The sequence below is a fragment of the Carcharodon carcharias genome, chromosome 9 (genome assembly GCF_017639515.1).
Source record: "Carcharodon carcharias isolate sCarCar2 chromosome 9, sCarCar2.pri, whole genome shotgun sequence".
NCBI lineage: Eukaryota > Metazoa > Chordata > Chondrichthyes > Lamniformes > Lamnidae > Carcharodon > Carcharodon carcharias.
The window spans coordinates 103,352,312-103,374,298 of NC_054475.1; the positions used below are offsets into that span (position 1 = coordinate 103,352,312).

At 42.4% G+C, this 21,987-nt stretch overlaps 2 protein-coding genes across 10 annotated transcripts in view; one reads left to right on the forward strand and one right to left on the reverse strand.

Annotated features, from left to right (window-relative positions):
* The window catches only part of brcc3 (BRCA1/BRCA2-containing complex, subunit 3), a 27,283-nt gene extending 14,003 nt beyond the window's left edge, over window positions 1-13,280 (reverse strand). Inside the window, exon 1 of the mRNA XM_041195435.1 lies at window positions 13,105-13,280. Within this exon, the coding sequence (XP_041051369.1) occupies window positions 13,105-13,209 (105 nt within the window). The 5' untranslated portion in view covers window positions 13,210-13,280. The remainder of the gene's footprint in view (window positions 1-13,104) is intronic.
* Window positions 13,160-21,857, forward strand: cmc4 (C-x(9)-C motif containing 4 homolog (S. cerevisiae)). 9 transcript variants are annotated; one of them, XR_005943987.1, is made up of 3 exons: window positions 13,160-13,407; window positions 16,301-16,368; window positions 17,326-18,160. XR_005943987.1 is itself a non-coding variant. In XM_041195441.1 (3 exons), exons 2-3 carry the CDS (start codon window positions 16,311-16,313, stop codon window positions 21,646-21,648), a joined length of 207 nt encoding a protein of 68 aa, XP_041051375.1. In that variant the 5' UTR covers window positions 13,273-13,407; window positions 16,301-16,310; the 3' UTR covers window positions 21,649-21,857. The 9 variants fall into 9 exon arrangements, 7 of the variants coding, with proteins under 7 accessions (XP_041051375.1, XP_041051377.1, XP_041051374.1 ...); XM_041195441.1 differs by lacking the exon at window positions 17,326-18,160 and adding an exon at window positions 21,500-21,857 and having other exon boundaries at window positions 13,273-13,407; XM_041195443.1 differs by lacking the exons at window positions 13,160-13,407; window positions 17,326-18,160 and adding exons at window positions 13,418-13,538; window positions 21,500-21,857.
* Window positions 21,858-21,987: the final 130 nt, after the last annotated feature.

Genomic DNA, 21,987 nt, shown 5'->3' on the forward strand with positions numbered 1-21,987 from the left:
ACTGCAAACATCATCTGCATAGATAAACTTCCAGGGCTGGGTTGGGGGTAAGTTGTTGGTGTAGGAGTTGAACAGAGTTGGGGATAAGACAGGCCCCTGGGGTAGCCCATTCATTTGTTTGCTTTTGGCACTACCTTGTCACCCTATGCACCCTGAACTGCCTGAACCAGAATAGCAGTTCAATGGTGCCAGTAAGTCAGGGAGGGAGAACTCTTGAAGCTGAGATTGAAAGAATCTCTTAAGAAATACTGAAAATAGTTTGTCCCTTTCGGATTGAATCTGGATACTATTGTTATCTTGCAATGCCTGGTAATATATCTACAGCAGTAAACAAGAGGAGAGCAGCTGAGCAAGATATAAGGTGCAGTGGAAAGATCAGGCCTGAGAGCAGGAGGAGTGGGAGCTGAGCGAGAGCAGAGCAGAAGCGGGAGCGTAGCTTGCTAAAAGTCATGATGGCAGAGCAAAGGTACAGCCAGGAGCAGCACAAGCGAAAATGGGGTGAGTGAGGTCAGAGTCAGTGCAGGGAGCCATGAACGGCTTAACATGAGGGAACTAAGATCAGTATCAAGGACAAGTACTGAGGTAAGGATTTCAGAACTAAGGCATGGAACTAGAATTATTAAATCTTAAATTTTCTTTCTTATAATTTTAGTTTGTAGTCCAAGATATAAAGGGCACCTCAGTCCAGTCAGGAGCACATCCTGTTTCACTTGGGAACTCCAGGAAAATTCTCATGTCCTGGACAACCACATGTGCAGGAAGTGTCATCAGCTAAAAGAACTCGAGCTCCAGGTTTCGGAGCTGGCATGGCGGTTGGAATCAGTGTGATGCAATCGCAAGACTAAGATTTTCACGGATAGCACATTTCAACCGGTGGTTACCCTACAGTTTAAGGATGTGAAGGTAATCAGCTTAGCCATAGTGGTGGGAATGCTTTTAGAAATTATAATCTGGGATAAAATTAACAATCACTTGGATTCGGACAGATTAATTAAGGAAAGCTAGCATAGATTTTTAAAGGCAAACTGCGTTTTAACTAATTTGATCAAGTTTTTTTGACAGGTGGCACTTGTCTTGATACCCAACCATGAATCAAATTGTTGGTGCAATCTCAAGTGAAGCTAAATGCAATCACTAATTTTCTTCCTCCTCCACCGGCCTCCCTCCAACCTTAATCCTAAACCTTCTTATTTGATACTAATACCTGAATTAATTTCTTGTTGTCCTATTCTGAGTTGGGAGATTGAAAACAGCGCGAGTGGAGAGGCAGTCGGGAGACTGAAAACAGCGCGACTGGAAAGGTAGTCAGGGGATTGAAAACAGTGCGAGAGGAGAGGCAGTCAGGAGATTGAAAACAACATGAGAAGAGAGGCAGTTGGGAGACTGGAAACAGCGCGAGAGCAGAGGCAGTAGGGAGATTGAAAACAGTGTGAATGAAGACAGTCAGGAGATTGAAAACTGCACGAGAGGAGCAGCAGTCACGAGTGTGAAAACAGCATGATAGGAGAGATAGTCGGGAGACTGAAATCAGCATGAGAGGAGAGGAAGTCAGGAGATTGAAAACAGCACGAGTCCTAAAACACATACCTACATAATTAAGAAACAGATAACTTTTAGTTGTATTTGTGGGTGATACTAGCACTTTATAAGCACAGTAAACTGTAGGATGCATAGGAATTATTCTAAATTAAGTAAGAAAATATTTAAAATAAATTAGTAAATAAATACTGTAGTATTAAGGTATGTCAGTGCAGCTTGGCCAAGTGGAATATGCATCCTGCAGGATGTGGAATGTCATGCAGGGACAAAGTGCTCTCAATGACTACACCTGATGGAAGTGTCACCAGCTGCAGAAACTTGAGCTCTGAGTTGCGGAGTTCAAGTGGCGGCTGGAGTCACTGTGGTGCATCTGCAAAGCTGAGGATTATGTGGATAGTACATTTAGAGAGGTGGTCACACCGCATCTGAGAGGTACACAGGCAGAGAGAGAATGGGTGAACGCCACAGTATCTAAAAGAAACCCTGGTGCCAGGGTCAAGGATGTCACAGAGTGGCTACAAGACATTCTTTCAGGGGTGGGAGAGCAGCCAGTGGTCGTGGTCCACATTGGTACCAATGACATAGTTAGGAAAAGGGACAAGGTCCTGAAAGCAGATTTTAGGGAGTTAGGAAGTGAATTAAAAAGCAGGACCTCAAGAGCAGTAATCTCAGAATTACTCCCAGTGCCAGGTGCTAGTGAGCATAGGAATAAGAAGATTGAACAATTCAACACATGGCTGGAGAAATGGAGTAGGAAGGAGGGCTTTAGATTTCTGAGACACTGGGGCCGGTTCTGGGGTAGGTGGGACCTGTACAAGAAGTATGGTTACACCTTAACAGGACTGGGACTAATGTCCTCGAGAGGTGGTTTCCTAGTGCTGTTGGGGAGGATTTAAACTAGATTGACAGGGGGATGGAAAGCTGAGGGGAAATTCAGAGTGATGGGGAGAAAAACTGGCAGTGGGAAGTAGAGAAGTATTAACTGATAATGAGGATATATCAGAGAGCAGTATCAAGGTAGATAGAATACTTAAAGAGTTCGATAGAATTAGAGTAGGCAATAGTAAGTCTTTAGATGGGGTCAGAATAAGGGGGAAGATAAAAAACCTAAATCAGGGTAATGTGCATGTATCTGAATGCACGCAATGTGGTTAATACAATTGGTGAACTTCAGGCACAGGCTAACAAATGGAATTATGATATTATTGCTATAAGGGAGACCTGGTTCAAAGAAGGGCAGGACTGAGTGTTATATATTCCCGGGTACAAGGTGTTTAGGAGGGACAGGAAAGGAAGGAAAGTGTGTGTCGGGTGGGGGGGGAGATAGTGGCAATGTTGATAAAAGATGGTATTACAGCACTGGAGAGAGAGAATGTTCTAGATGGGTTAAGGACAGAACCTCTCTGGCTAGAGGTAAGGAATGAAACAGGTGCAATAACATTGATCAGTGTAGCATATAGACCACAGCTAGTGGAAGGGATGTGGAAAAACAAGTTTGCAAAGAAATTATAGAGAGGTGCAAGAATTATACAACAATCATAATGGGGGATTTCAATTATCCAAACATAGACTGGGATAGGAATAGCACAAAGGGACAAGAGGGTGGGAGTTCTTGGTTGGAATGTATTCAAGATAATTTTCTGCAGCAGTATATTTCCAGTCCAACAAGAGGATGTGCACTTTTGGAACTGATTCTGTGGAATGCATTGGCCCAACTGGATCAAATATCAGTGGGAGAGCCTCTAGGTGACAGTGGCCATTATATCATAAGGTTTAGGTTGGTCATGGAAAAATGACAGGCACAATCCAGAGCAGGGATGATTAATTGGGGTAAAGCCAACTTTGATGGGATGACAGTGCATCTGAGTCAAGTGAGTTGGAATCAAATGTTGGCAGAAAGGACAGTGGTTGAACAATGGGGCACCTTCAAAGAAAAGGTATTGCAGGCAATGTCAAGGTATATTCCCTTGAAGGGGGAAAAAGTAGGACAAATAAATCCAGAGTGCCCTGGATGACGAGAAAGACAGAGGTGAAGACAAAAAGGAAGAAGTGTGCGTACAACCGATGTCAGGTAGAAAATATAATGGAGAATATAGAAGGACCAAACTAATAAGAAAAGCAAGGAGAGAGAACGTGAAAAGAGGCTGGCAGCTAATATAAAAGGGAATCCCAAGATATTCTATAAGCATGTAAATAATAAAAGGGTGGTAAAAGAAAGATTAGGGCTGATTAGGGACAAAAAAAGGGGACTTGCATGCGGATGATGAAGAAATAGCAGAAGTATTGAACGAGTACTTTGCATCTGTCTTTACAAAGGAAGAAGATGCTACCCAGATCGAGGTGAGAGGGGAGGTAACTGGTAAACTAGAAGAATTTACAGTTGAGAAGGAGGAGGTGTTAAAAAGGCTATCTTTACTTAAAATAGATAAGGTACCAGGACCAGATGAGATGCATCCAAGGGTACTGAGGAAAGTGAGTGGAAATTGCAGAGGCACTAGTAAAAATCTTCCAGTCTTCCTTAGACACAGGCAAGGTGCCAGAGGACTGGAGAATTGAGAATGTTACACCCTTGCTCAAAAAAGGGTGCAAGGATAAAACTGGCAACTACAGGCCAGTTAGTTTGACCTCATTGGCAGGGAATGTTCTGGAAACTATAGTTCGGGATAAAATCAATAGTCACTTAGACAAGTGCAGGATAATTAAGAAAGCCAGCATGGATTCATTAAGGAATAATCATGTTTAACTAACTTGCTGAAGTTTTTTTGAGGAGATAACAGAGAATGTTGATAAAGGAAACGTTGTTGATGTGGTGTATACAGATTTTCAAAAGGCATTTGATACAGTGCCACACAATAGATATGAGCAAAATTCTAGGTCATGAAATAAAAGGGAAAGTAAGCACTTGGATAAGAAATAGGCTGAGTGACAGAAAACAAAAAGTAATGATAAATGGTTGTTTTTCAGATTGGAGGAAGGTTTGTAGTGGAGTTCCCTGGCGTCAGCATTGGGACCCTTGCTCTTCTTAGGCTGTGGTGTGCAGGGCATGGTTTCAAAATTTGCAGATGATACAAAGATTGGAAATATTGCCAATTGTGATGAGGATAGTCTTGAACTTCAAAAGGACATAGACATGTTGATGGATTGGGCAGACAAGTGGCAGATGAAGCTCAATGCAGAGAAGCGTGAAGTGACCCATTTTGGCAGGAAGAATATGGAGAGATAGTATAAAATAAAGGGAGAGACTCTGAAGGTGGTGCAGGAACAGAGGGACCTCGATGTACATGTACATAGGATTTTGAAGATGATAGGGCATGTTAAGAGAGCAGTTAATAAAGCATATAGTATCTTAGGTTTTATAATAGGGGCATTGAGTACGAGAGTAAGGAGGTCATGTTGAACTTGTGTAAGACACTAGTTATGCCTCATCTGGAGTACTGCGCCCAGTTGTGGGCGCCGTACTAGAGGAAGGATGTGAAGGCATTGGAGAGTACAGAGAAGGATCACAAGAATGATTCCAGACATAAAGAACTGTAGCTATGATGATAGATGGGAGAGGTTGGGACTCTTTTCCTTGGAGAAAAGAAGGCTGCGAGGAGACTTGATGGAGGTATTCAAGATCCTGAGGGGTATGGACAGGGTAAATAGTGAGAAACTGTTCCCACTCAAGACAGCATCAAGTACTAGAGGGCACAGATTCAAAATAATTGGCAAAAGGAGTAAACGTGATGTGAGGAAAGTTTTTTTCACCCAGAGGGTGGTTGGAGTTTGGAACGAGCTTCCTGAAAGGGCAGTGGAGGCAGTTTCAATCAAGATATTCGAAAGGGAATTAGATTGCTACCTGAAAAGAAATAATGTGCAAGGTTACAGGGATAAGGCAGGAAAGTGGGACTAGGTGGAATGCTCTTTCAGAGAGCAAGTGCAGACTTGCTGGGCCAAGTGGCCTGCTTCTGCACCGTAATGATTCTGTTATTTCTTATTGAATGGCGGACGGAGCAGATTCGAGAGGCCGACTGGCCTACTCCTGCACCTAATTTGCATCTTCGTATGATTCTGTTGGACAGCAAGACATGACTAACACCCTCATTTCTCATCTTTAAAAGACGCACTTTCCACAGTCAATTCGACATATTTTCTTGTCAAATATCTGAATATTTTCACAAACGAAACTACCAATACAAGTACTGAATTGCCAACTGCTAAGGAACAATGAGCTCCAAGTGATTCACGGAACTGAAACTGAGGCTTGGTTGGTAACTAGGTGACTGACCCCATTCTCCCCTCCCCTCGTTATGAACTATGATGGCTAACAGCTAGTTTCTGGGCTGAGTTAATCAGTGGCTGAGTTCAGTCAGTAGTAGAACAAACACTTTGGCCTGTTGCTGTGATGATGGTGGCTCAAGTCCCATTGTTGGAGGTAATGCTATATTCAAACATTCCTTGGAACTTTAATACATTATTACTGACTAATCACAAATAGTACAAAATGGCATAAAACAGGCACCCCAGCTCCAAAGGTGCAGTGCAATGTGGCTAATAGAGAATTTGGAAGAAATTTCATTTTTTCCTTTATTGTCTCATGGGAAAGGCCAGCATTTGTTGCCCACCCCTAATTGTCCTTTACTGAGGGGCTTGCTAGGCCATTTCAGAAGGTAGTTAAGAGTCAACAACATTGCTGTGGATCTGGAGTCACAAGTAGATTTCTTTCTCTGAACAATCAATGATAGTATGAAACTATCTTTACAGTCCAGATTTATTAATTGAATTTAAATTCCACCAGCTGTCATGGTGGGATTTGAACCCATGTCACCAGATCATTAGACTGGGCCTCTGGATTACTAGTCCAATGATATTATCACTATTCCACTGTTTCTCCCCTCCTCAAGGAGTAGTTAAAACAAATAGTACAGATATAGGAATACAGGGCTCAGGAGCAGGGGTAGGCCATTCGGCCCTTCAAGCTTGGTCCACCATTTGATAAGATCATGGCTGATCTGCTTGTGGTCTCAACTCCACTTTCTTGTCTGCACGCCCCACCCCTCTCATTCTTCTAAACTCCAATGAGTACAGGCCCAACCTACTCAACCTCTCCTCATAAGAAAATCCCTCCATACGCAGGATCAACCTAGTGAACCTTCTCTGGACTGCCCTCAATGCCTGTATATCTTTCCTTAGGCAAGGGGACAAAAACTGTTCCAGGTGTGGTCTAACTAATGCTTTGTATAGCTTCCCTGTTTTTAATACTCCATTCCCTTTGAAATGAAGGCCAACATTCCGTTTGCCTTCCCTATTACCTGCTGAACTTGTATGCCAGCTTTTTGGGATTCATGCACGAGGACCCCCAAGTCCCTCTGTGCTGCAACTTTCTGCAGTCTTTCTCCATTTAAATAATATTCAGCTCTTCTGTTCTTCCTGCCAAAGTGCATAACCTCACATTTTCCCACATTATATTCCATCTGCCAAATCTTTGCCCACTCACTTAACCTGTCTATATCCCTCTGTAGACTCTTTGTGTCATCCTCACTACTTGCCTTCCCATCTACTTTTTTGTCATCTGCAAACTTGGCGATAGTACATTCATTTCCCTCATCCAAATCATTAATATATATTGTAAATAATTGTGGCCCCAGGTACTCCAATAGTTACAAGATGCCATCCTGAAAATGCCTCCCTTATCCCAACTCTCTGTCTTCCATTAGTTAGCCAATCCTCTATCCATGCTAATATATTACCCCCAACACCATGGGCTCTTATCTTATTAAGTAGCCATACTTGCGGTACCTTATCAAACGTCTATTTTAAATCCAAATATATTAAATCTACTGGTTCCCTTTTATCTATTCTGCTTATTACCTCCTCAAAGAATTCTAATAAATTTGTCAGGAATGATTTCCCCTTCATGAAGCCGTGCTGACTCTGCTCGATTATATTATGTATTTCTAAATGCTTTGCTATTACATCCTTTAGCCAATCCTTTACCCATGCTAACGTGTTACTCCCTACATCGTGTCCTCTTATCTTGTCTAATAATATTTGATGTTACACCTTATCAGATGTCTTTTTGGAAATCCAAGTACACCATTTCTACAGGTCTCCCTCTATCCACCTTCCTTGTTACTTCCTCAAGGAACTCTAATAAATTAGTTAAACACAATTTCCCTTTCACTAAACCATGTTTACGCTGCCTGATCCTGTTATGATGTGCAGCTACTTCTTTTAAGATCTAGGATGCAGCCCATCTGATTATGGGGACTTGTCGGGTTTTAGGCCCAATTGTTTTCCCAGCACCTTTCCCTGGTGATGGTGTTTGTTTTAAGTTCCTCCATTCCTTTAACCTCTTAACTTCAATTTTCTTGTACTTAAAAGGTAAACTAAATAAGCATATGAGGAAGAAGGAAATAAAAGGATTATACTGATAGATGAGGAAGGAATGGGAAGCTCAGACGGAGCATAATCACTAGCATAGATTGGTTGGACTGTAGAGTCTGTTTCTCTTTTTTTCATTCATTCATGGGATGTGGGCTTCGTTGGCTGGGCCAGCATTTATTGATCATCCCTTGTTGACCTTGAGGAGGTGGTGGTGAGCTACTTTCTTGAACCGTTGCAGTCCATGTGGTGTAGGTACACCCACAGTGCTGTTAGGAAGGGAGTTCCAGGCTTTTGACCCAGCGACAGTGAAGGAGTGGCGATATATTTCCAAGTTGGAATGATGAGTGACTTGGAGAGGAACTTCCAGGCGGTGGTGTTCCCATCGATCAGCTGCCCTTGTCCTTCTAGATGGTACTGGTCATGGTTTTGGAAGGTGTTGTCGAAGGGATCTTGGTGAATTCCTGCAATGCATCTTGTAGTTGGTACAGAAGGAAGGACATTGATGCTACTGTGCGTCGGTGGTGGAGGGGTGAATGTTTGTGGATGTGGTGCCAATCAAACGGGCTGCTTTGTCCTTGACAATGTCAACCTTCTTGAGTGTTTTGGGAGCTGCACTCATCCAGGCAAGTGGGGAGTATTCCACCACACTCCTGACTTGTGCCTTGTAGATGGCGGACAGGCTTTGGAGAATCAGGAGGTGAGTTACTCGTTGCACAATTCCTAGCCTCTGACCTGCTCTTAGACCACAGTATTAATATGGCTAGTCCAGTTCAGTTTCTGGTCAATGGTAACTCCCAAGATGTTGATAGTGGGGGCCTCAGTGCTGTAATGCCATTGAACATCAAGGGAGGATGGCTGGATTCTCTCTTGTGGGAGACGGTCATTGCCTGACACTTGTGTGGCATGAATATTACTTGGCACTTGTCAGCCCAAGCCTGGATATTGTTCAGGTCTTGCTGCATTTGGATATGGACTGCTTCAGTATCTGAAGAGTGGCAAATGGTGCTGAACATTGTGCAATCATCAGCGAACATCCCCACTTCTGATCTTATGAATGGAAGGAAAGTCATTGATGAAGCAGCTGAAGATGGTTGGGCTGAGGACACCACACTGAGGAACCCCTGCAGTGATGTCCAGGAGCTGAGATGACTGGCCTCTAACAACCAGAACCATCTTCCTTTGTGCTAGGTATGACTCCAACCAGTGGAGAATTCTCCCCCGATTCCCATTGACTCCAGTTTTGCTAGGGCTCCTTGATACCACACTCTGTCAAATGCAGCCTTGGTGTCAAGGGCAGTCACTCTCACCTCACCCCAGGAGTTCAGCTCTTTTGTCCATGTTTGAAACAAGGCTGTAATGAGGTCAGGAGCTGAGTGGCCCTGGCGGAACTCAAACTGGGCATCAGTGAGCAGGTTATTGCCAAGCAAATGCCGCTTTATAGCACTGTTGATGACCCCTTCCATTACTGATAATAGAGAGTAGAACAATGGGGTGCTAACTGGCCGGGTCAGATTTGTCCTGCTTCTTGTGTACAGGACATGCATGGGCAATTTTCCACATAGCTGGGTAGATGCCAGTGTTGTAGCTGTACTGGAACAGCTTGGCAAGGGGCCTGGCAAGTTCTGGAACACAAGTCTTCAGTACTATTGCCGGAATATTGTCAGGGCTCATAGCCTTTGCAGTATCCAGTGCCTTCAGCCATTTCTTGATGCCACACTAAGTGAATTGAATTGGCTGAAAATTGGCACGTGTGATGCTGGGGACCTCCGGAGGAAGCCGAGATGGATCACCCACTTGACACTTCTGGCTGAAGATTGTAGCAAATGCTTCAGCCTTATCTTTTGCACTGATATGCTTGGCTCCTCCATCATTCGAGGAGGAAGCTCCACAAATATCCCCATCCTCAATGAGTTGTTTAACTGTCCACCAACATTCACGACTGGATGTGGCAGGACTACAGAGCTTAGATCTGATCCGTTGATTGTGAGGTCGCTTAGCCCTTGCTGCTTATGCTGTTTGGCATGCAAGTAGCCCTGTGTTATAGCTTCACCAGGTTGACACCTCATTTTTAGGTATGCCTGATGCTGCTCCTGGCTTGCCCTCCTGCACTCTTCATTGAACCAAGGTTGATCCCCAGGCTTGATGGTAATGGTAGACTGGGGATATGCCAGGCCATGCGGTTACAAATTATGTTCGAGTACAATTCTGCTGCTGCTGATGGCCCACAGCACCTCATGGATGCCTAGTCTTGAGGTACTAGATCTGTTCGAAATCTATCCCATTTAGCATGGCGATAGTGCCACACAACACAATGGAGGGAATCCTCAATGGTGGGATGTCATCTCCACAATGACTGTGTGGTGGTCACTCCTACCAATACTGTCGTGGAAAGATGCATCTGCGGCAGGCAGGTTGGTGAGGATGAGGTCAAGTATGTTTTTCCCTCTTATTGGTTCCCTCACCGCCTGCTGCAGTCCCAGTCTAGCAGCTATGCCCTTTAGGACTCACCAAGCTCAGTCAGTGGTGGTGCTACTGAGCCATTCTTAATGATAGACATTGAAGTCCTACATCCAGAGTACATTCTGCGCCCTTGCCACCCTCAGTACTTCCTCCAAGTGGAGTTCAACATGGAGGAGACTGATTCATCAGCTGAGGGAGGGCAGTACGTAGTAATCAACAGGAGGTTTCCTTGCCCATGTTTGACCTGATGCCATAAGACTTCATGGGGTCCAGGGCCGATGTTGAGGACTCCCAGGGCAATTCCCTCCCAACTGTATACCACTATGCTGCCACCTCTGCAGGCTCTTTCCTACCAGTGGGACAGGACATACTCAAGGATGGTGATGGTGGTATCTGGGGCATTATCTGTAAGGAATGATTCCCATGAGGATGACTATGTCAGGCTGTTGCTTGACTAGTCTGTGAGACAGTTCTCCCAATTTTGGCACTACCCCCTAGATGTTAGCAAGGAGGACTTTGCAGGGTCGACAGGGCTGAGATTGCCGTTGTCGTTTCCGGTGCCTAGGTCTGTCAAGTTTTGTGACTTTGTAGCGGTTTGTTACACTGAGTGGCTTGCTAGGCCATTTCAGAGGGCATTTAAGAGTCAACCATATTATGTGGGCCAAACCAATTAAGGGCAACAGATTTCCTTCCCTAAAGGACATTACTGAACAACAATCGACAATAGTCCCATGGTCATCGGCAGAGTTTTAAATCCAGATTTTTATTGAATTCATTTATTGAATTGAATTCTGGAGTTTGAATCCTGTGGTACCCTACGACAGCAGTGACAGTACCACTACGTCTGTATATGCTGTATATCCAATGTAATTCTATATAATCCTTGATCTATGCATTGTGGTGGGGCTCGCAGATATCACAGATTTCTCTATACACAGAAAAATACCATTCAAACATTTCCCCTACAGTTTAAGTCAATCCTTTTTAAGCACATACAATCACTCTAACTCAAAAGCATTGGATGACTTTCCAATACAAATGAACAATGAATAATTAAGTACAAAATTGATATAGTGCTTAGCAAAACAGCACCACTTTTCCAGCATTTCCAAACTTAATTTTATGGTTGCATTTTGTTTTTGACATTGCACAGAAAAATAGCTTGGAGGGAAAAAAAAGTGCAAAACTAACTACACAAGTACATTTTGCTAAGAATCCATCAAGACCTAGGAATCCTGCTATTGGGATAAGGCAGCTATTAAGAGGTGATGGTACAAGGATCGCCACCTTTCCCAAGTCACAAACTGAACAGCAAACCAGGGTGGGAACATAGGAATTGCCAGATGAAGAAAGATAAATGATCCATCTAGTTAGCCATCTATCATCCTGGTAGATGCATAATACAATTATGGTGGAGTCATTGACTATAATCATAGCAATCACTCTTTATCAATTAGCTCATGGAATAAAAGGGACAGTAGCAACATGGATACAAAATTGGCTGAGTGACAGGAAACAGAGGGTAGTGATTAATGGATTTTTTACAGGCTGGGGGAAGTTTTACAGTGGAGTTCCCTAGCGTCAGTGTTAGGACCCCTGCACTTTCCGGTAATATATTAGTGACCTAGACTTGGGGTACGGGGCACAATTTCAAAATTTGCAGATGATACAAAACTTGGAAGCATTGTGAACTGTATGGAGGATAGTATGCAACTTCAAAAGGACATAGGCAGGTTGGCAGAATAGGCAGACAAATGGCAGATGAAATCTAATGGAGAGGTGTGAACTAATTCATTCTGGTGGGAAGAACACAGTCACAATATAAAGTAAAGGGTATAATTCTAAAAGGGACGCAGGAGCAGACAAGCCCCAGTATGTATGAGCATAAATCACTGGAGGTGGCAAGACATGTTGAAAGAGAGCAATTAATAAAACATCCTAAACAGCTGAACGGCTTTCTTCTGCGCTGTAACAATTCTGTGATTTACTCTACAACATGATGTGAGCAAAACTCAAGTAGTAGAGAGCTGGGGGAAGTATAGATCCAACTTCACTTGTTCTTCCCAAGCAAGCTACACTTACCACATTAAATAACTCATCCCGTATACCAAAACATTATTTTCTGGGGAAAAAAGCCTATTTAATTTGTAGTTGAATGAAACAATAATAGCTTCCGCCATCTCTCTAGGGAACCTGTTGGAACGTGTATATTATTTCCGCAGAGATTGGGTTTGTGGCTTGAGTTCTGAGATTTGCTCTGTTGAGGTATCAATAGCCTCAATAATTAATCCTTGCACATTAATTTGGAGGGGTTATTTGTAGAAACGCTTGCAAAACCCCAGCACAGACAAGGATAGGGAGAATGGCCTCTTGCTATGCTCTATGAATTTGTAAGGAGCATCCCATTGAAGGAGCGACGGATTCCTGTAGAAAATCAGGCAATGCCAGCTGGTTTGTCCTGATGATAGGGTGGGACAGCCTTAAGAATTATGGCCCTCGGCCCGCGGGGGCAAAGACCGAGCAGTGCCCTGTCCGGTTGCTGAGATGACCTTGGGTTGAGGGTGGGCGACGGTTGCCAGGGTGACGGTCTCCCGTCCCGTTAACTAAGATAACCCTGGCTGGGGGGGGGGGGGGGGGGGGGGGGGCGCGACGGTTGCCAGGGTGACCCTGGTTGGGGGGGGCGACAGTTGCCAGGGTGACGGCCTCCCGGCCCGGTTGCCAAGGGAAGGGTTCGAGTACCTCTCCAATACAGAGTCCCATCACTTCCTCTTTCTCCGTGGACAAAGCGTGATTTAAACAGACGAGGAACGCGTCCGAATCCACATGAACCCCACACACCGCCATGTCCGCCCGGCCTATTCTCGGAATCAAATGTAAACTCGATTTAACCAAACCGGATCCTCCCCACTTCCCGACAACATGGACAACAATCGGTGCCGGGTGAAAAGCGGGCGTCGCAACTGGGTTCCGGAACATTCACCGAGTGAAATTGTAGCAGTGGCAGAAAAAGCGAGTGAAAACACAATGCGTTTGAAGTTTAAGGTAGACGGAATCCGCATTATTCGCACCGATCGTTGTAACGTAGGTTCGGGAAGATGTTAATATTTACTTCTCATCGGTTTATTCTGAGCTGAACCCGAGCAGATTATAAGGTGACACCGGCTCTCCAGCAGGTAAAGGGCAGGAGGAGATGTGTCTGAGTGAAGTTAGCCTAGTGAGAAAATACATCACAGTTCAAATGGCTAATTGTAGTGGTTTTTAATCAGACTCCTGATGAGATCGTATTAACTTTTACAAAAACAGAATTACCTGGAAAAACTCAGCAGGTCTGACAGCATCGGCGGAGAAGAGTTGACGTTTCGAGTCCTCCTGACCCTTCAACACAACTGGGGGTCAGGAGGACTCGAAACGTCAACTATTTTCTTCTCCGCCGATGCTGCCAGACCTGCTGAGTTTTTCCAGGTAATTCTGTTTTTGTTTTGGATTTCCAGCATCCTCTTTTTGTTTTTATATCGTATTAACTTTTGCAACTTGACATTCAAGGAAGCTGCTTTTGCATAAACCGCCCCCAACCAGAAGTAGAAATAAAGTCGAACAAAAATATTAATTTTGGTGATTGGTGATTAAAGTTTGTGAGTCTGTAACCAAAGAAATAAACTGAGTGCAAACACAAAGATTGTATTTATATAGATGAGAGATACACCAAAGTGGCTATCTTTAAACTAAAGGCATCTAGACTTGTGTGTTTGGGATAGAAAATATCTTGGGTGGTGAGAATTTGAAAGGCATCAGCAGACCTGTCATAAAGATTTCAAAACAAAAACAAAAATACTTGGAAAAACTCAGCAGGTCTGGCAGCATCTGTAGAGAGGAGCACAGTTAACGTTTCAAGTCCGTATGACTCTTCAACAGAACTAAGGAAAAATAGAAAAGAGGTGAAATATAAGCTGGTTTAAGGGGGGAGGTGGGTGGGATAAGAAGAGAACAAGGCAAAAGAGAGATATGAAAATCCTGTTGGAGAGAAGAGCAAAACTTCTTCAAGGTAGGCATTTCTTGAAGAGAAGTGGCAGTCAATTAAACACTTCTTTTCTATTTTTCCTTAGTTCTGTTGAAGAGTCATACAGACTCGAAACGTTAACTGTACTCCTCTCCGCAGATGCTGCCAGACCTGCTGAGTTTTTCCAGGTATTTTTGTTTTTGTTTTGGATTTCCAGCATCTGCAGTTTTTTGCTTTTATCTTAGTGTTTAATTGACTGCCACTTCACTTCAAGGAATGCCCACCATGAAGAAGTTTTGCTCTTCTCTCCGTCAGGATTTTCGTATCTCCCTTTTGCCTTGTTCTCTTCTTGTTCCACCCCCCACCCCCCCAAACCAGCTTATATTTCATCTCTTTTCTATTTTTCCTTAGTTCTGTTGAAGAGTCATAAGGACTCGAAATGTTAACTGTGCTCCTCTCCGCAGATGCTGCCAGACCTATTGAGTTTTTCCGGGTATTTTTGTTTTTGTTTTGGATTTCCAGCATTCGCAATTTTTTGCTTTTATAAAGATTTCGAAACTGGTTCAAGATAGAGTTGACACTTCTTGCCATTTCCAAAGCCAATAGTGGGCAGGGATAAGGTCAATTAGGGTTTTACTGTTAACCTTGTAGACACTACATGGAGTGAAATTGGTGTCAAACCAATGGGGCACTTTTTAAAGCTATATGCAGCTAATTTAAATGTTTAACTACTGTCAGAAAAGGGAACAAAGTTCCTGCTAGGCAGTGTAAACAGATTGGAACTGGTAATTACACTATAGCTTTCAAGCTTGGAACAAAACTGTTCATTTTTTGAATTTTAAGGTTTTTGAATTTTGTCTGGAAATTTTGAAAATATAACATAGGTACCCAAAATTCACTTCTTGAAACAGAACTTCCCAACTTGTGTGGTATGATGATGAAGACACCAGTTCTTAAAATTTTCAAAAAAATTTCATCATAAAGTACCTTATCTGGGGAGTCCCATATCAGAGTCAGTTCATGCCTCACCTCTCAAATGATGTAGAGACTTCAGCATGTCTGTGAAACAAAAATGAAGAAGTTGTAGTATAAATGCAACTTACGCTTTTTTTTAGAGTTAAACAGAATGTGGAAATGACTAAACCAATTGCTAATTGCAACTCTCTTATTTCTAATGTAAACAAGAAATCTGGCTTCAGCACTGGTAACTTTGTTGCAGCTGGCGCTGCAGCGCTGGTCATGAACTTATTTAGTTACAAATGAAGTAAACCAATTTCTTATCATCTTGCGGATAGTTATTGTTTCTCTAAATATCTGGGTAAAAGTCTTGCATTTTGCATGTAGCCATCGCAACTCAAAATGTCACATATGAAAATGTTAGACAAGCAAAATATGAGTCACAACTTGCAGCTGATTACCTCAAATATCATACAAGATAATTTATGATTTGGATATCAATATTTGCAATTGTAAAAATTAAAAGAGGGTTATTGTTCCACTTAGACCATGTATTCACAGGTTAGCTGTAGGATGAAGTTCTCTCTATTTTCCAACAACATAGCTTTACTGCAAGAACAAAAAAAAAACCCTCTGATACACAAATTATCACTTATCCCTTCAATAGTTCTTGTAAACTCTCTCAATAAGACTTTTAAACCCTCTCAGTAAGGTGCCAGAATCCTGTCTGCTAACAGAGGAGAGTTTCAACTCAGTTTGGACTGGTCTCAAAAGCATGTTCTACAGATGCATTGGCCAGTTTAATAAGCTGGGCATACTGGTATCTATAATTATGTTTGTGTCTGTTGTCTAACATAGATTTGATAAACAGATTACTTCCATATGGATCAAGCTTTCCTTTTAGAGTATCCAAGGAAAGTGAGACAACTGTATAAAAGTGCAAAAAAAAAAATGTCATATATATGTCCTTTTCTTTTTCAGCCACATTGCTATGTCTACCAAAGACCCCTGCCAGAAACAGGCCTGTGAAATACAGAAGTGCTTACAAGGTAAAATTTCCCATTTTCTTCAGTGTACTTAAGTTTGAAGTATCTCAGTCTGACACTCATTTTTTATCTGTATCATCTGTCATAAATTAGTTTAATTTTATTGAGACACCAAGGTAATGCAACTAGGCTTCACATGGTGTTTGCCGGGTGAAAAACAGGCATCGTAACTGGGTTCCAGAACATTCACCGAGTGAAATTGTAGCAGTGGCACTACTATACAATATATAATTTTCTCTAGCACTCTTAAGTGTCGCTGATACACAGTCCAGGCCTCACTGCAGCACAGATGTGTGGTGATGACAAGTGCACTGTACATTAGGATTTTTGTTGACTTGCAATGGTCTTTGCTGTCAAATGTTCACTGTCATAGTTTGCAGAAGGCTGAGCTGGCGTAGCTGATCCAGTGTTGGACCTCCTCATCAATTGTGGTCTTTTGAGAGAGGTGGCTGTCAAAGAATGGAAAGTGCTCAACATATTCCAGAGTCTCTCCTTCGATAATATGAGAATGGAATATTTGATTGACCAGCTCTGGGTTGATACAGAAGTTTTATTTCAGCTAGGTTTAAGAACAGGCCTAGTGTCTTGTATGCAGAATTGAAGAGATTGAGAGTGGCTTGCAAATCTGATGCAGAGTAGGCAACGACACTGCAGTCATCCACATGATCTGTAGATCATACATGTCAATGGCAGTCAGTTTAGTTTTGGCATGGAGGCGACTGAGATTAAGGAGTTTGCCATGTAGCTGGTAATTAACACTCACACCAGAGGGCAATTGCTCTCTGATGAAGTGAATAGTCACGTCAGGTAGATTGTAAATAGTATGGGCCTTACTTGACATTGTCTGGATTTTGAAGGTGTCTGTTTCAAGATCTCTCACTCAAGTCTGTTGCAGTCATAGCATCATGAAGCAGTTGCAGGATTGTGACGAAGTTTCCTCTGATTCTTCCACATTCTCAGGACTCATTGGAAAGATGATCGAACAAACACTAGTGATCTTCTTGAAGCCAGCTCCACAAGCATTCAGGCAAAACTCCCACAAAATCAACTACAATGGACTGGACACTGTGTCCGGATGGCCAAAAAGCGTCTCCCCACCAGGTCCTGTTTTCTTAACCCTCAAATGGCCAACGTTCCAGGGGTGGACAAAGAAAACGCTACAAAGATACTCTGAAGCTCTCCTTGAAGCACGCCAGCATTCAAATTAATGATGGAGAGGAGCTTGCTACTAATCGTTCAAAATAGCAATGAATTGTCCAGCAAGCTGCATGAAGCTTTGAGTCCAAGTGCCTTAATGATGAGACAGAGCAGCAGCAGAGAAGGAAAGAAAAGGATGCAAATCCTGCATTCTGGATCCCGCTATAGTGTGGGATGTCCTGCCCCATATGCCCAAAGATCTGCGGGTCAAAAACAGCATGTTCAGTTACATGAAGACTCATGGCAGAAACCCATAATCCTGAGTAGACGTCATCCTCCGATGGAGGGACAGCCAATGACAGCGATGGTGACTATATAAATGGTAGAATATAAAATAAATTGAGATGTACTCTGCAACACTGGTCTGTTGTGAAGTCCACCTACCCACACTAAAAAATAACTTCACCCTTTTATTCATTTCCTTTCCAAAAAACTGAAGAGCAAAATGTCATGGACGGAATTTATGATTTTCCTTTTACTGCCGTGATCAATATGTTTGTGTAAATGGGGTGTGTTTTTCATACCCTTGATTTGTGTGTCACAATTAAATAATTCAGCAGCAAGCTTTTGTGAGTTTAAAATAAAGGTTAGTTATTCTCATTCAACCTGGAAAAAGGCAAGGTTTTTCACACACACTGTCACACACACAACGATTAGATACAGATGAAGGTATTACACTGTTACAGTTTATAATTATTTCAATCTCTTTCATGGCAGGCCTATAGTTTCTTTGATGAAGTTGATACTTAAATTGAAATGAAGGCCTTGTAAAGTGTAGAGTTCTCAGCAGGCTGTGAGGTTTCTTGTAATCAAATTTCTAAGAGGTTGGTTCTTAGGTGAACTCAATGTTGGAACAGGTTGGGGGAGTCCTTCTCTTGGGATTCCCCAAATATGAGATATTGCTGTTGATTACTTTGGCTGTTTGATGACTTACAGTTAATTTGATGGCTTTTGGTGGAACTCCTTGTCTGCAAGCAGCTTCTTGCTGATTCTAAAAACAGACAACAAAATGTTTTGTGACTTCCACAAGTGCAAAGCCCTTTTTCCAAACAAAGGCAGATGTATATGTTGATTCCAATCTTCATATGTTGTCACTGGAACTAGTAATCCAGAGGCCCAGGCTAATGCTCTGTGGACATGGGTTCAAATCCCATCAAGGTAGCTTGTGGAATTTAAATTCAGTTAACAATTCTGGAATTGAAAGCTAGTCTCAGTAATGGTGACCGTGAAACTATCATTGATTGTTGTAAAAACCCATCTCATTCAATAATGTCCTTTGGGGAAGGAAATCTGCTACCATTACCTGGTCTAGCCTACATGTGACTCCAGACCCACAGCAATGCACTTGACTCTTAACTGCCCTCTGAAATGGCCTCGCAAGCCATTCAGTTCAAGGGCAATTAGGAATCAGCAACCAATGCTGGCCTTGCCAGTAACAGCCACATCCCATGAAAGAATAAAGAAAAACATTGAACACCGTGAGATTCACCAAGTCTAGTTTTGGATGAGGGAAACTATCATAATACAATGGAAGGTTGGTAGGATCCATTCACATTTGTCTTACATACATTGAGCTTCAATGTCTACTCCAGGATAAAACAGAGAGTCAGGTGGGCTGGAACTCTATAGCCCTTTTGTGTTGATCCATCCTTAAACAAAGGGATGTGTGAATGCCCTGGATGACTGTCAATGTGCATCTTTAATTAGGTATTTACATGAGACTTAGGACTGTCTGAAGCTCAAAATGCCAAAGGTCACATGATTTATAGCAGCTATGTTAATAGTCTGTGTGTGACCAGTTTAGAAAGTATTGACTGAAACTTCATTATATATTAGGACATGACAAAAATATGAGAGTTGTGGGATTGATGGAATTTATAGAGATGGGGAGGGGCAAGGACATGGAAGGATTTGATCCATTGTACCAGCTATTTGGCAAATCCTGTATTACACAGTGTAAATGTGAGAATTTTATGTCTTCTATAGGGTGTCATCTTTATTCTGTCCTCCATATTCAGCTAGTTTTTCCTCCTTTCTACTCTTTATCAAGCTGCAAATGCCCTGTAACTGAGACGTAATTCCAGGTCAATAGCTTGGAGAAGTTATTGGGCCTGATAATGTAGTAAAGTGGGCTATGTTATCATCAGTATAAAGTGACTTAATTGAGGCAGTTTTTGGGACAGTGCCATCAATCTCAGCACCCATTGCCTACAAAGAAAAGGGTAGTCTTGTTCCAATCATTTTCCCGTGCCTCTTGCTGGAACTTGTGCATGTGCATATTGGCTGAGAACAGGCTCAAGCTTTGCTGTAATACTTTTTTATGATTCCACTGGAGGTTACCCCTGGACAAGCCTGATCCCAGAGTGTAACCCAGCTTGATAGATCTTAATTTTTAATTTGTTTGTTTAGATACGTGGAGAGTAGCTACTGAACAGAGGCATAGAAATCAACTGATGAACTTTTAACAAAAGAATAAACCATTTATTTAACAAGAAAAGATGAACTATATTACAATACTCCTTCACTCACAACTATACCTTGACAGTTGTATACAGATTTGTAAGGATTACACAAATTACAAAAGCTATCTTATATTCTCATGTTCACAGTAAGTACACAGTCCATGTAAACCAATTGGCTGTAGTCGGGCAAGCCACACTCTGAAACCAAGCAACGGGTGCCACCTCAACCAGATGCTATGGATCTCTCCTCAGCTTGTCACACCATGAGCCAATCAGATTCACTGAACTTCGTTTTTCACACAAGGGTTTCCAATCTCCACTCTCAAAGCACTTGCTTTGGAATCTTCTCCCAAACTGACGCTTTCCCTCAGGCGCCTTCCACAAGGGATCACCTCCAGGGAACTCTCCTTCCGATGTTCCTGTCCCCTGGGTCACCACATGCATTCAAGCTTTCTTCCACGTATTCTCTCTCACTGACTCAGCTATCAACAGAACACCACTGCTTCACATGCCCATAGCAAACAGTTACGGATCTTCAGCCATCTCCTTGAGCCTTTTTGCCTCTTGCAAGCTGTTCTCGCTTTAAATCTGCTTTCTGTAGCTTTTGCCTCTTTAAATCTAAAGCTTGAAGCCTTTCTCTCTGCCCTTCACTCTTAACTTCACTTACTAGGATTTTTTTCAGATTCCTGTCCTTCCTTTGACTAGAAGGTCTGCTTGGGACTTTTTCTCCTGTTCCCTGAATTTTGGCGTCTTTGCTCCATTATCTCCTGGCAATTGTCTTCAAAACCAACTGGACTCAAACAGCTTCTAGTTTTCTAGTTTTCTCTGTGTGTGTCTGTAGGAGGGACCTGCCTCTCTGGACCTGCCTCTCTGGACCTCTTGCTTCTGAGCAACAGCCCAGTTTCTCGACTCTTGTTTGTTTAATTTAGCTACAACAGTCATAAAACTCTCATTAGAAATGCAGGCACCCTTTAAAGTGAAACTAAAACTCAACTTGACCTTTCCTTAACAGACTAATACAGAAATACCAATCAACCTTAAACTTTAAAGCTAAAACTCATTCCTAACACCCACAATTACAAATATAACTTACTTAAATTATCTCTATTTCCTAACATTTCCACAATCCAATGGCCTGGAATACCTAGATTCAATAAGAAGACTGGCCGCTTGAATCCACAGAACCATGAGTCAGTGCCTTCATAAGAGCAAAAGGAAACTGGTGGGCAAAAAAAAATATACGTGAGTGCTGCAGTTTCACCTCCAACACATTGTTCAGTTCATTAATTCTACTTCCCGAGAAGTTAAACCAATAATCTAGAGTAACTCCTGGAGGAACAATGTTTTCCCCCTCCATTCCATGCTGCCAGAGAGGACCAGCCAGGGTCAGTGGTAGAAGCTCCTGTATGAAAGCTGAATTGGATGAACACCTATGATTTTGGGATGATTCGTACTTTTCCATGTCTCTTTTACAGCTCATAATTATCAGGAGAGCAAATGTCAGCACGTGATCCAAGAAATGCATAAGTGCTGTAAGATATATGCAAAGACATCTGTTTGCTGTTCAGGTTTTTTGAAAGAAGAAGAAAAGAATAGCCTACAGATATCCACCAGTTGCCAGTGAGTGCAAACCCTTTGCTCATGCCTCATCTTTAGAAATTGTCATGCCATAGCATAAGACTTTGACTCTAAGTCATATCGCTACTGACCATGAGGAATTGGAAAGAGGATGTAACAAGCGCAATGATGTCCTTAAATCAGTCAAATGTTAAATCAGAAGTGTACAGAATGGCACAAAAATGAATTAATGTATTAAAGCTTTACATGACAATTTTCTGGCCTTCAACTGTACATTATTTCTTGGTAAACTGTCATTAATGGTATCACAGTTATTTAACCTTAGAATGTGAATATCATTTTGAAATATGAGCATCCTAATGACGAAGGCAAACTCTCTGTGTAG